This window comes from Parasteatoda tepidariorum, chromosome 4 (assembly GCF_982258835.1).
Source record: "Parasteatoda tepidariorum strain Cologne lab strain chromosome 4, Ptep-v5.0, whole genome shotgun sequence".
Lineage (NCBI taxonomy): Eukaryota > Metazoa > Arthropoda > Arachnida > Araneae > Theridiidae > Parasteatoda > Parasteatoda tepidariorum.
In genome coordinates this window covers 13,438,034-13,452,924 of record NC_141758.1, presented here as the reverse complement: position 1 = coordinate 13,452,924, position 14,891 = coordinate 13,438,034, and the positions used below count along the sequence as shown (strand labels likewise).

The window sequence follows — 14,891 nt, the reverse complement described above, 5'->3', positions numbered from 1 at the left end:
AAACCAAAGAGATCCAAGGTAAGTGTGATCGTTCCTTCAAAAACAATTAATTTCCTATTTCATATATTATATAGCTACAACGTTTCAGAAAAAAAAACTAAAATGCTAAATACATGAAAAGAAAACGAAAACGAATTAATTTTTTATGGTATCAATTTCTATTTCTATATAATTTTTTATGGTATCAATTTCTATTTCTATATCGCTACAAAATTATCGTTTTCGCTGAAGAAAAAAAATAGAGCGTGGAAAGAAGAAGAGAAACTTATTATAACAATTATGAACAGCGACAAATAGTATTGAGTATAGTAAAGTGCGGCGTGCTCTCTGCTTATAGCACTGCGTTTCAATAGGTAAGGCTTAATTTAGCCTAGCAAGATTTATTTCAGCTCTGAGGCTCTCTTTCAAATTCACAAGAATAATCAGCGACAAATATAACAAAGCGAAGCGTTCTATTTACGTATCGAATATGTTGCCACATTTTTAATACAAAAGTTAAACTTTTCTCCACTTTGATAAATGTAAACTAATGCGAACCTTACAATTAAATTATTAATTCCTTCGTATATTTGTACGCAACAGAGTTACAGGATAAAAAATGATCAGCAGACATTTTTTAGAACACTCATTCTTTTATTATTATTTTTTGATCTGTTGCCATTCGCAACTCTCATAAAAGTAATATGAATAGTCATGTGACATATGATGTTCCTACAATACTCCCTCACCAGTAACTAAGTTACGATGCTTGGGCAAGTATGTCAAATTTGTCATATAATGATAATATAACAGCATATATACAGTTCAAAAATTATACTACATAATGACTCATCATAATACGAAAACATATATACAAGATATTAATATAACATATATACAAATTATACTATTCTAGTTTCAATGCAATAAAAAATATATATATAAAATAAATGTATATGTATCTAATTAATACAGTTTTGTTCTAAAAAGCGAACAGGCTTTTTTATTTTTCTGCCAAATCTAGACATTTTAACATTTTGCTCGGAATTGGCTGCATTTTCTTGTAATTTATTTGATGTTAAACATTCGTTAGGTTCTGCAGCTTTTAGGTTTTCATCGTAATCTGGATTCTCATTTTCAGAATTCAGTAGATAAGCTGGTTTAAGCCTGTCTATTGAAATGCTTACGTTTTTTCCTTTATAACTAATTACAAAATACTTTTCTGACTTATCCATCACTTTATAGGGTCCTTGATAAGGAGACTCTAATGGCTTCTTGACTCTATCAATCCGCATAAAAACATGTGAACATGAACTTAAATCTTTGTGCACAAATACTTTGTTCCTTTTGAAATATTTTGACTCTAAAGGTTTTAATGTTTCCATTTGATTTTGAAGATTGCTAATAAAGTTTTCCGTGGATGTTGTCACTTTTGAGTTATCAAAAAATTCACCAGGAAGTTTAATGCATTTACCATAAACCATCTGAGATATTGAATAGTTGGTGTCATCGCGTAGAGCAGCTCTGAGACCAAGTAAGATAGTAGGAAGGGTTTCAGACCATTTAATAGAGTTGTGTGCCTTTATTGCAGTTTTCAATGTGCGATGTTGACGCTCAATTTTGCCATTGCACTGAGGATGATATGCAGTTGTTCTGTTGATTTTTACTCCACATAAGTTGGTAAGAGATTTAAACGTTTCAGAATCAAACTGTGATCCTCTATCGGTAATTACTCTGTATGGCACTCCAAATCTAACTATCCAATTTTCATAGAAACATCTGGCGACTGTTTCAGCTTTGATATCAGGTATAGGAACTACTTCTATCCAGCTTGTAAAACGGTCAATACAAGTCAAACAGTATCTGTTTCCATTGGATGGGGGTAACGGTCCAATTAGGTCAATATGTATCTCGTTAAATCTTTCATCGGGTTGTTGATATTCTCCAAACTGGGATTTAGTATGTTTTGAAATTTTGTTTTTTTGGCAATCAATACAGGATTGTGCCCAAATTCGAACATCTTTTCGAATTCCAGGCCAAATAAATCTTGACACTATCTGTTTGATAGTTGATCTGATTCCTGGATGAGATAAACCATGTATCAGTTTGAAAATAATCATTCTTGAATTTTTAGGTATATATGGTCTAATTTTATTAGCAGAGATATCACACCATAGAAATTTACCAGACTGTAGTGGTTGTTGTTTAAATTTTAAGGTTGTGTCTGATTGCATTAGTTGTTTTAATTCTTCATCACTACTTTGATCATCAGCAATTTTCTCATAATCTACACTAGTTACTTCTTGAATTCGGGATAACGCGTCTGCGACGATATTATTTTTGCCAATAATGTGTTGAAGGTTAGTCGAAAACTGGGATATGTACTGGAGATGTCTATTTTGTCTTGGAGATGCTTTTTCATTTTTTTGTTTGAAGGCAAAAACCAGTGGCTTATGGTCTGTAAATATAGTAAATTCTCGACCTTCTAATAGATGTTTGAAATGCTTTACAGAAAGATATATCTCTAATAATTCTCTGTCGTAGGTACTATATGATTTCTGTGCATCATTTAATTTTTTTGAATAGAAAGCTATCGGTTTCCAAGCACCATTTTCGTATTGTTCCAATACAGATCCGATCGCGAAATCTGAAGCATCTGAGCAAAGGCATAGAGGTAATTCAAACTTCGGATATGTTAGCAAGGCTACATTGGATAAGTCTTGTTTGCATTTTTCAAACATGTTAATAGCTTGTTCAGTCCACATTATTTTTCTTTTATCATTTTTATGAGCTCCTTTCAAATATTCGTGGAGAATTGCTTGTGTTTTAGCAGCGTCTTTGATGTATCGTCTATAATAGTTTATTAGACCAAGAAAGGTTCTCAGTTCACGTATGGTTTCTGGCAACTTGTAATTATGGATTGCTTCTACTTTTTGGGAAAGGGGCTTGGATCCTTCCGAACTGATTTCATATCCCAAAAACTCCAATTTCTCCACAGCAATGACTGACTTGGAGATATTGATTCTGAGGCCATATTTATCTAATTTATCAAAAAGTTTTTTTAAATGAGATTGATGCTCTTCTTTGTTTCGAGATGCCACTAATATATCGTCTAGATAAGGAAAAACGAAATCAAGTCCACACAGAACTTCATTTATGAAGCGTTGAAACGTTGAAGGTGCATTTCTGAGGCCGAAACTCATAACGTTGAATTCAAAGAGTCCGAAAGGGGTAATTATTGCGGTTTTTTGTTTGTCCTCTTCATTTATAGGAAGTTGATAATAAGCTTTAAATAAATCGAATTTAGAAAATACTTTGGTGTCTTTTAAAATATGATGGAAATCTTCGATTCTTGGTATTGGATATCGGTCTGGTATTGTTTGGTCGTTTAGTCTTCTATAATCTCCACATGGTCTGTAAGACCCATCCTTCTTTTTAACCATATGTAAGGGACTTGCCCAGGGCGATTTTGAAGGTCTAATAATCCCGTTGTCTAGCATGAATTGAAATTCTTCTTTGGCTATTTTCAATTTTTTTGGATCTAATTGTCGTGCCTTAGAAAACACAGGTTTTCCCGTTGTGGCGATAAAATGTCGAATTTCATGTTTAGCATCACTAATTAATAAGTTTGGCTTAGTTAAATTTGGATATGAAGAGAATAATTCAGAAAACTTAGAATTTTTATCCATAGTGGAAATTCTTTCCGTCATGCATATTGGAGAAATTTCTCCTTTAACTATTAAATTGGTTACTCCATCAATTAATCTTTTTTCTTTAATGTCAATTAATAAATTAAACTTATTAAGGAAATCGGCCCCTATTATTCCTTTATTAATTTTGGCGATAATAAATGGGAAATTAAATGAGCGGCGAAGTCCTAAATCAACAGTTAATATTTTGATTCCATAGGTTGTAATCTCGGATCCATTTGCTGCATATAGTTTAAAATCTTCTATTGTTTTATTTCGAGTGAGAGTTGCAGGTATGAGACTAACATCAGCTCCTGAATCAATTAAAAATCGTAAACCTGACTTTTTATCCTTTACAAATAATCGGAACTGGCGGCTTTCATTAACATCAGCAACAGTTGTAGCCGCTAATCCTGTTGCATCATGGAGTTTTCCGACTTTTCTCGCCAAGCACATGGTGAATAACATTTCTCAGGTCGGCAACGATTACCAAATTTAAAATGATAGTAACAATATTTACCTTTCCTATTGAATGCTTTTATTGAATGACTGCGACTTCGAGATGTATTTCGGTAATTATTTCTAAATTTAGATCTACTACGGTCATTTATTTGCAGTGAATCAATTTTCTGTTCTAATGCTGCTATTCGTGCAATTAAAGCATCATTGTTGGTAACATTTGGTGAAACAGCACATATTTCTTCCCCAGTTTTCATTTCGTGAATTTTATCCGCCATCGTAGACAGTTTATCTAAACTTTCTTCACTGACAAGCAGAATATTTCGTATAAAATTCGGCATTTTATCAAGCCATAAAGATTTTAACACTTTTTCTGAAAAATCGTCTGCTCCTAAATTTTTCATTTTTTGCAAAAGTTGGCTTGGCTTGTAATCTCCAAGTTCTAATCCTGTAACTAAGCGCTGAATTCTCTTGTTTTCGCTTTCATTAAACGTATTTAAAAGTCTTTCTTTCGCCAAGGTATATTTGTTAGGCTTAGTGTCTTTAATAATGTCCCAAATATTTTCTACATACTTCGGTTCCAGTTGGGATATCAAATAATTAAATTTGGTTTCTTCAGTTGTGATCTTATTTATTTGAAACTGTGCTTCTACTTGGTAAAACCAAATGTCGGGTTTCTCTCTCCAAAAAGGTGGAATTTTAATGCTTACTTTATTAGCTTCGGCGTCCATGGCGATCGTTGCTTCGATCTTTTCACTGTTTTTTGTAGCCATGTCAAAAATCCGGGTCACCAGTTGTACGCAACAGAGTTACAGGATAAAAAATGATCAGCAGACATTTTTTAGAACACTCATTCTTTTATTATTATTTTTTGATCTGTTGCCATTCGCAACTCTCATAAAAGTAATATGAATAGTCATGTGACATATGATGTTCCTACAATAAATGAGGGGATTTAATTATCGACTATGTCAACCTTCATCTATCAAAAGGTACCTCTTGATGAATTCAAGTTAACATATCTTATATACTATTGATTTGGTATTTAATATTCGTAGTGGTAGTTACGCCACATTACTCCCCTTCCAGAATTTTATCTGTGATAGAATTCGATGAAAATTACCACTAGTTGATTAATGCTGTTTATTTATTAAGTTCAATTTTTGCTCATTATATTGTATATTAATTTTTTTCTTCCAAGCATTTCGCTCGTTATTTTTTTTTTTATATAGCTTTTCGCTATTTTTTCCCATCATTTTTTTATAGCTTTTCGCTATTATTATTTTTTTTTCTAGCATTTCGCTCATTATTATTTATTAACCGGGAGTCTTTATTTACTTCACCGGATTTCTTTTTTTGAGCAGTATATATATATAATTTTAAGCAAATCAACTGTTTTAATGTGGATTCATCCATCAATATTGACAATTTCTTATCACGTCCGTAGGTCACCAATGAGGGGATTTAATTATCGACTATGTCAACCTTCATCTATCAAAAGGTACCTCTTGATGAATTCAAGTTAACATATCTTATATACTATTGATTTGGTATTTAATATTCGTAGTGGTAGTTACGCCACATATTATTGGTTTAAGTTGTCGAAAATTAATATTTCAATTGTAAGGTTCGCATTAGCATACATTTATAAGAGAGAAGAAAAGTATATGCATTTTTTAATAGTTTTTTAAAAATGGCTCTTTAAAGACGAAAAAGCATAGATTTTCTTACAAAATGACTGATAACTAAAAAACTAATCCAAATTTTTGAAAAAGAAAAAAAATACTTCTTCATTATGTCAAAACACAATTATGTGCCGAGTTTCGGGCCTGGGCGAGGCTTCTGGGGCGATATATTGTGATTACAGACACACACACACAGCCGCGTTTATTATTATGTATAGATTTTATTACTGCATATTGAAATTTATTAAAAAAATAAATATTTAGGACGAAAGAATCGCCAAATCAATGCTTAATTAGTTTCGAGATGCGATTTATCGAACATGCACTTATGACACAAGTATTTTATAATGGGTCAATCAATAAGTCTTTAAATATGTATCATTTAAAACAATAATAATGAATACATTTCCATACACTTACAACATCAAACCCAATCGCTTGAAAATTTGTGACCGATACTTATTAAAAAAATTAACGACTGTTTTATTTTTCAGGAAAGAATCGAGCAGGAACCAGTATAGAAGTAGAAAAAGTGATGAACTTCTTTAAATAATTACGTTCTATTTTTAATCTGTGTCGCAAGAAGGGCTTTCGAAACTGTGTGAAAACGTTCTGTCTCTTCTTTCTTACTTATTTATTCGATTAGTTAGTTACTCAGTGCCATCTACTTTCGTTAGTAAGTGAGTCGTTATATTTTTTATTAGATTAGAATAGTTTTAATAACATTCTTTTAATTCTGTTAAATTTTCATACATTTTTTTAAAATTAATTTTTGACAAGGATTTTAAAAAGAAATATTTAAAGGTGGTTAACCTGCATAAGTTAAATTCTATTTTTTTACTAGATAATATAAAAACAAACGAAATAAAATTAGCTTTATTTTAAATTTTTAAAAACGTACAAATATGTTAGAATTGTAAATTCTAGTAACAGAGTGACCTGCTCTGAGATTATAACACCACAATTATTGATGAATTTATTTTTTATTTGTTGTTTATCAAATGCTTGACTCTTGGGGATTAACGAATTTATTTGTGTGACTCACTGTTGAAAAAATGTAAACGAATTATGCCGACTTTTACCCATTAACTTAATAATTATCTCGTTTTTTTTAAAAATTTGAGTGAGGAGTTATTTCATTACCTTTATTTATCTTTTTTTATAACCGTTGTTGAACAGCCAACCCAGTTTTGAGTGTACGAGTATCAAATGTTCAACTCCGTAGCCTTGTAATTTTGAACCCAATCCGCAAGATAAGGAGGACTATATAATCTATATAATCTATAAATCTTCGTGGAGGACTTTTTGATGGAACAAATTTGCATTTGCGTTACGTGGATAGATAAATCACGAAAATCTCTCGCTGTCAGTCTGTTGGTAAGGGGACTCTAACCCTTGATTCGTCAACCACTGAGGATATTTCTCGTCGGCTCTGTGGTCGGTGCGAGCCGTGTGCGGAATTCGTGTCAACCATCCACAGCTGGGATTCGAACATGGGGCACCTCATTGAGCGGTGAGTGCTCTATGCCCTGAGCCACCACGGCCCAGAAACCACTAGCATTTAAAAAGCCACCCCTATCATTTGAAAATCAACACGTCTCCACTACTATTTAAAGAAATTTTAACGCTCATTTGGTGTCCAACGTGTTAACTACAGATAATTTCTGACACTATGCACTTGAAAAGGGCTAATTTTATTTTATAACTGGCGTTGAACAGCCGTTTTAATTTTTTGTTTACTACTGCTAATGTTCAACTCCGTAGCCTTGTAATTTTGATCCCAGAATACAAGGGAATGTGTTCGTGGAGGACTTTTTGATGAACTAACAAGCATTTGCCTTACTTGGAGAGGAAAATCAAAAATGCCCCTCACAGTTAGCCTGATGGCAAGGGGACTCTAACCCATGGATACCTTACCACTAAGGATATTTTTCATCGGCACTGTGGTCGGTACAAACTGGATGCGGAATCGTGTCAAACAGCCACTTCTGGGATTCGTACCAGGGAGTGGTGAACGCTCATCGAGGGGTGAACGCTCTGTCTCCTGAGCCACAACATATCGGAGACCACTTACATTTAAAAAAATCCTCACTACCATTTATGAATTACCACTACCATTTTTATAACCGTCGTTAAACAGCCGACCCAATTTTTGAGATTACGACTACTAATTAGGTTAATTAGGTCCCCGACCCCCCCAAATATGGGTATGCGGGAAAAATTTTCATCTTGTCGCCGTGACAGTCTCCCGCACAGCCGGAGGTGGACAGAGAGTATCTGCCACACGCACTGGCCGAGAGGGCTGGCGAAGCCCTTCCGTGGCATTTATTTAAAAACAGGAAAAAAACGGTGTACTATTTTGGCAACAGCTCTGAAGTTATCGGGCAAAAATACAAAAGTAACAAGTTCACCTCTAGATTTAAACGTTTTACATGTAGAGTTAGTTGTGATTATTCCGACTATTAACTATGAGGTGAAATTTTAAACATCTAAAGATTGATGTTTACAATAAAATATATGAAAAAATCAAGAAATTGTTTTTTTTCAAATTACGACTACTAATGTTCAACTCCGTAGCCTTGTAATTTTGAACCCAATCCAGAAGACAAGGGAACTCCTGGATCAAGTAGTGGGAGAAAATTGCCTTCGTGTAGGATTTTTTGATGTAACTGACCCGTATTTGCGTTACATGGAGAGGAAGACCACGAGAACCTCCCAGGGTTAACCGGACGGCAAGAGGACTCTAACCCATGATCCGTCTACCACTGAGGATATTTCACGTTAGCACTGAGGTCGGTGCAAGCCGGATGCGGAATTCGTATCGACCAGCCATCGCCGGGATCGAGCTCCGGTTAACCTCAATGGAAGGCGAGCGCTCTATCCCCTGAGCCATCGCGGCTCTACCACTACCAATTAAAAAAAAAATTGGATCCAACATGCTAATTGCATCTAGTTTCTGAAACTGCTCTCTTGTAAAGGGTTAATTCAGCCCATTTTCCTATTTATCGGAGACTTTCAGCGTTGCACTGGTAGATATTGTAGTGGTTAGAATACAAATGCAGGAAAAAATTACCCCTTTGTTCTTTCTTTTTCTCTATCATGATGTTTTTTTTTCTTTTTCTGTATCACGAACAGAGGTGCCTCACTGCGGAAGTAGGCTGTTGTTGTTCGCATTCTTATGTCTTCTGGTAACATATCAAATTGAAAAATATTATTAAATTTTGATTCGATGCACTGTTGGTATATATTGGTGAGGATTAGAGAATTTTTGATTGCGATGTATGTCTTCGTTACTTGTAATTCAACTGGCCTTAATAGAATATTTATTTATTTTTTTTAATTTTAAAGCAGAGCAGGTGTCTTAAATACATAACGTCTAATATTTGAGGTAGTTGCAAATTATTATTTTTCTCAGTGTTTAAGCACTCATTTAAATATTCTACCAAATACAGGGTACACACGACCTGGATAAGTGGTGATGGACTTTTCTCAAGACTGCTTATGTTTTTAACAAGTTTAACTTCTAATTTTAATTTTATAAAATCAGTTACGATTTTTTTCCAGACCACAATGAATGAAATTGCTGGGTATCCACAATATTGAAAAATTTAAGAATAGTGATGAACTTTTCTCTTCACTGCTTAAAATTTAAAAGCTTAACTTTCTATTAAGTTTTTTTAAATTCAGTTATAAGTTATCGCAAAGTTAAGCTTCCTATTTAGTTTTATAAATTCAGTTATAAACTATCACAATGTTAAACTTCCTATTTAGTTATATAAATTCAGTTGCAATATCACAATTTATCATTTTGTCAATTATTTGTGTTAATTCAGAGATGGCGCTGCCATCGCATTGCTTTTGGGATTTACCTCCTTCCTAAAAGGTGTCATTCCTGTTCTAACCGGCAACGATCGATGTTGTCCGCCATATATATGTTTTTTCCAAAGAAGTTTTTGTTTTTTAGTATGCTTTCGTTTATGTTTTTCCAAAACATGAAAAAAGTACAATCTTTTATGTTTTGTTTTTCCTAATATTTATTTATGTTAGTAAGTTTAATTTTGGTGTTTATTCATTAAGTCCATTTTCAACGAACCAAAGAAACTTCACCAGTTTTGATTTTTTTTTTCGGACCACGATAAAAGAAAATACAGGGTACCCACAACCTGGAAAAATGAAAGAGTAGTGATGAACGTTTCTTAAGACTGATTAAAATTTCATTAAATTAAACTTCAAATTTAGTTTTGTAATATCAGTTTTGAAATGTTCGCTCCACGATAAAATGAAAATAATTTTAGCAGATATGAATACTTAAAAGTAAGTATATTTTTCAAAATCTAGCTACCACTTTAAAACAAATATTAAGCCGTTCCATCTGAACAGGGTTGCCACGAGAGAATAAATATTTTTTTAAAAAATTGTCCAAGACATCTGTGCTTCAGTGAAGCTCTCGGGGGTTCGGGGGTGACCCCCCCCCCTCACCCGTTGTTGAACATTGGTAATCGTAAACTCAAAATTGGGTCGGTTGTTCTACGACTGTTATAAACTAAAAAACAAGGTTACTTAACTTTGAATAAGGTCTTAGATGAACGTAATTTGTTTCAATAAATTATATGCATTTTGCAATTACTGCAATTTTTAATTTTATGTCCATGTAAAAATAAATAATTCAAATCAGGAATTGTTTTCGTTTTTATTAACGTATCGCCATCATTTATTCACATAAATTCTTTACTTTTAAATTCCCTTTATCTCAACAATAAAGTTTAAAAAAATTCTAACCTTAAAGAGAAGAAAACATCTGGCAAAGAATAAAAATCATGTAATGTTGGAACTTAATTTTGCATTAAGTTTTACATCTTTCCTGAATAAAATTTTGAAATTTGATTCTTGTACAAGAATATGGTTTAGGTATACGAGAATGTAGTTAAGGTTAAGTATAAGGTAAGGTATGAAAATATAGTAGACTATAGGTAAGGTATACTTGCAGAGCTGTCAACAACATTTTGACGTTGTCTTAGTAATTTGTGATTATATGCCACACTTGTTACATCGAGCTTTTACTGTAGAATCATTAAAATTTCTGTAGTAAAATGTCTCTAATTTGTTTAGCAATTTTTCTTGTTGTTTTTAGTGATTCCAGCTCGCCTTGTATTGACAATTCTTGTCTTCTTTGGCTACATTACCATTTCTGCAATGCGAGTGAATCTCAGTGTAGCCTTAGTAGCCATGGTTGGAATACCTCGATCTGGCAATGGAACTAATGAAACAACGATTACGTGTCCGGAACTTATAATTACTAAAAACGCAACAATAGACGAAGATGAATTTTTAGTAAGTTTTAAATTTAATGCATGTTTGAATTAACTTAATTTTGAACTTATTTAGACTATTGCCGTCAAGGCATTTATTGGTTGGTTTGCTTTTATTTGTGATATATATTTAAAGGAATTAAAGTTTAGTCAGCTAAATCAGTAGTTACCATTTCTTTCAGCAATTGGATCCTTGGTTTTTGTATTTTAATAAACAATATAAAGATAATTTGGAAAGTTTTTAACAATACAACACACTATTTTAAACTATGAGAGGAAATAAATTTTTTCCTAATTTCATTATTAATAATCTGTATTCTGGTTTTATATCCAACAGTTAAATACACAGTCCTGGAGCTGTATCTAATCATATCAATATTTTTTTGTGGTATATAAATATAATAATGAAATGAAATTAGATGATTTATGGTTCTCTTTGAAAAGAAATAACACAAAAGAGCTTCTATAAACAGTTATTATAGAAAGACATTAATTAGTAGTAAATTTAGTTATTTTATTTTAATTTGAAACCGTGATGCCAAATACTTATGCAAATTTTCAGAAATGCATGTCCTTTTCATATTTTTTTTCGTGTATATTGATATTAAAAATAATCTTTTCTTTAAAAAGAAATGACCCTTTGATTTACATTGGCATTTTACTTTAATTAGTTGAAAAAAATGCAACCGAAATATTAGTTAAACTATGGATTGTTGATTTAATTTAATGTATACTATTAGAGAACCAAATGAAACTGTTACATTTCAAGAACGTAACATGTCATTTTTTCGTGGTTGCAGAAACGTTACTAAACGTTGCTAGTAACTTCCATGAGGATTACAAAAACGTCAAATTGTCCGTGTCATAACAAAAAATATAACAGAAACATTTTTTTTTAAACTTAAAACATCGAAAAAGCATAACGATTACATAACTACTCTAATCGTGCTTCCGGAAAGGTTTCTGAAATTTAACTGGGATATCAGTTGGATTCCAGAAAGCTTACAATAAGGTAATAGTAACTTGTGTCGGTAGCGCTAGGGAGGGGGAAATGGTATAATGGGGGGTCTGAACCATTGGCGGAAGGAGCGAAAATCCCAACTCCCCCGCAAAAATTCTCTATCTAGACCTTTTGGGGCAACATAATTAAGAATTTGGGGTGAAAAACATTATAACTAGTTTGCTGATAAATTTTGGTATTTCTGACAACTTCCTATCCTACAGCATTTAGTAAACAAAATTTATTTAATCCTAACTTTCTTAGTAGTAGTTTGCTTTCATTATAGTTTGTTTCTTCAAAACTTAAATAATAATTTGCTACCTTTAATGCGTATACTTTATGATTTCATTATTGAGAAATATATTAGAAACAGTGATTACGGAAAACCATGTATATGTTGCCGTAAAGAGCATAAGTTTCACACAAAAAAAGAAAAAAAACAGAAACAGAACTACTAATGCAAATTAAAAAAAAAGTAAACACACAACACAGTCGTCAACACAGATTTTGATCTTTCTTCAATTTTGTAAGCACACAAAATTCGAGCTGCGTGTCTTTTTTTTTAAAACGCGCATTACGAACCATGACCAATTTCGTAAATCCGCACTTTGAGTTGTGTCCATTTTCGTAAATACTCATTTCGAGCTGCGTCTACTTTTGTAAATATGCATTTCGAACCATGACTAATTTCGTAAACACGCATTTTGAGTTGTGTCCATTTTCGTAAATACTCATTTCGAGCTGCGACTACTTTCGTAAACACGCATTTCGAACTATGACCATTTTCGTAAACACTCATTTCGAGCTGCGACTATTTTTGTAAACACGCGTTTTAAGTTGTGTTGTAGCAACGACATCGTCAAGCTACCACAGCTCCACCACATACTAGACAGTGGATGCTCAGACTTCGAACCGAGTGGACTTTCTTCTTTATTTCTCCTTCTCTTAATTAATTAAACTTATGTTTGTTTGTCCGTGTGCTATATGTATATTAATAAAATTATTTAGCACCAAGCTTTTCCTTATTTTAAACCCCCCAAGATCACAGTGTTAATATTCGCAAACACGCATTTTGAGCTGTGTCCAGATTTAAAAACTCACCGTCGAGTCATTTGTTTCAGCCAGATGGTGAATTCGAATGGAACTCAGATCTGCAAGGCCAAGTTGTTGGCTCCTATTTCTACGGATACCTTTTAAGCCAAATACCAGGAGGAATGATATCTGAGAAATATGGTGCCAAATGGGTCTATGGCTTAGGAGTCTTCGGTTCCGCAATTGCTTCTCTACTCACACCCATAGCTGCAAGGTTGAATGTATGGGCATTGATATTTACACGAGTCGCAGTAGGATTTTCTGGCGTAAGTATAAATTGTTAATATTCAACATTTACTTTATAATTAGAAAATCTTGTTCTGTTCTTATATTTAGGATTCTTTCTTCCAAAAAAGGAGTTAGACAGGGAATTAAATAATTGTAAATGCTTGGACATACAAAAGTTTTTATTTTCTGCATTTATCATAAAATTGCAGTTCATGTGTTACCAGTAAAGTTCTAATCCATTGATGTGCGCATTTCCTATCTGATTTGTAGATGTATAAAGATGTTGCAAATTAAGTGCGAAATCAAGAGTTTCCCACATGATATGGAAGTAACAAAGTAAGTTCTTTAACAGCATCAATATCATTACAGTTCAAAAACTTCATTCTCTCTATATATACACACACATCTGCATTTCAGACTCAATGTAAATTATCGTACTTTTTAGCAGCAAAAGCAGTTTAGCAGTAAAGATTTTACAAAGCGAAATTATTGGCATAAGTAGAAAAAATATTCTTAAAGCTTTTAGAAATGGTGCCCCTTTTACTCATGTAAACTTTGCATCGACCAAAAATCAACTGACTCCAGACTTAAGACTAAAAACATTTGACTTTAAACATATCACACTGTAAAATGAATTGTATTATCTCCTTTTTGATTCTAGGCCTCACGAGCAGAGAAGTAGGGACTCTTAGTATTCACAAGAGGAAATTTAAAAAAATTCTGATTAGGGAATATATTATTAAATTGGAAAATAAAATTTAGCTTTTAGAGACAAATTGAGTCGATCACTGGTCTAGTGATTACTGTACTACACTACGGGGCTCGTGGTTGTGGGTTCGAATCCCACTGTAGGCATGGATGCAACTCTCTCTCTCTCTCTCTCTCTCTCTCTCTCTCTCTCTCTCTCTCTCTCTCTCTCTCTCTCTCTCTCTCTCTCTCTCTCTCTCTCTCTCTCTCTCTCTCTCTCTCTCTCTCTCTCTCTCTCTCTCTCTCTCTCTCTCTCTCTCTCTCTCTCTCTCTCTCTAAAATGTTCCCCCGAGTTACATTTTATCTTCGATCAAGAATAATTTCTCTGACATTTTTACACAGCTCGTATGTGCCAGACAATGTCTTACGCCCCATTTGCATTACGACTCGTGGTTGCAATGTTGAGCATTTGTTGCAAGCTTTGCTGATAAAAATCACTTCGTGTTGACGTAGTAAATTAACAATACTCTCTTTCATGTATCAATGTCCAGAAATCGCATAAAAAATCATTTCCGACCTTGCATTTTTGTCAAAAATCCCATTAATATATCCAGTGGTTATTGTACGGTAACAAGAAAGATATTTAAAAGTGGTGTGCTGCATCATCCCTCAAAAATTGTCTCATGTGAATTATTCATTTGTTTTTTGATAATGTTTTCCATAATTCATATTATATGATATAAGATATTTTTTTTAATCTTAT

At 33.1% G+C, this 14,891-nt stretch overlaps 1 protein-coding gene across 1 annotated transcript; it reads left to right on the top strand.

Annotated features, from left to right (window-relative positions):
- Window positions 1-5,950: 5,950 nt before the first annotated feature.
- LOC147810705 (sialin-like) lies at window positions 5,951-14,299 on the top strand. The gene is made up of 4 exons (XM_087160697.1): window positions 5,951-6,488; window positions 10,944-11,143; window positions 13,243-13,479; window positions 13,712-14,299. Coding segments are annotated over exons 1-4 (462 nt in total). The 5' UTR covers window positions 5,951-6,487; the 3' UTR covers window positions 13,736-14,299.
- The last annotated feature ends 592 nt before the right edge of the window (window positions 14,300-14,891 follow it).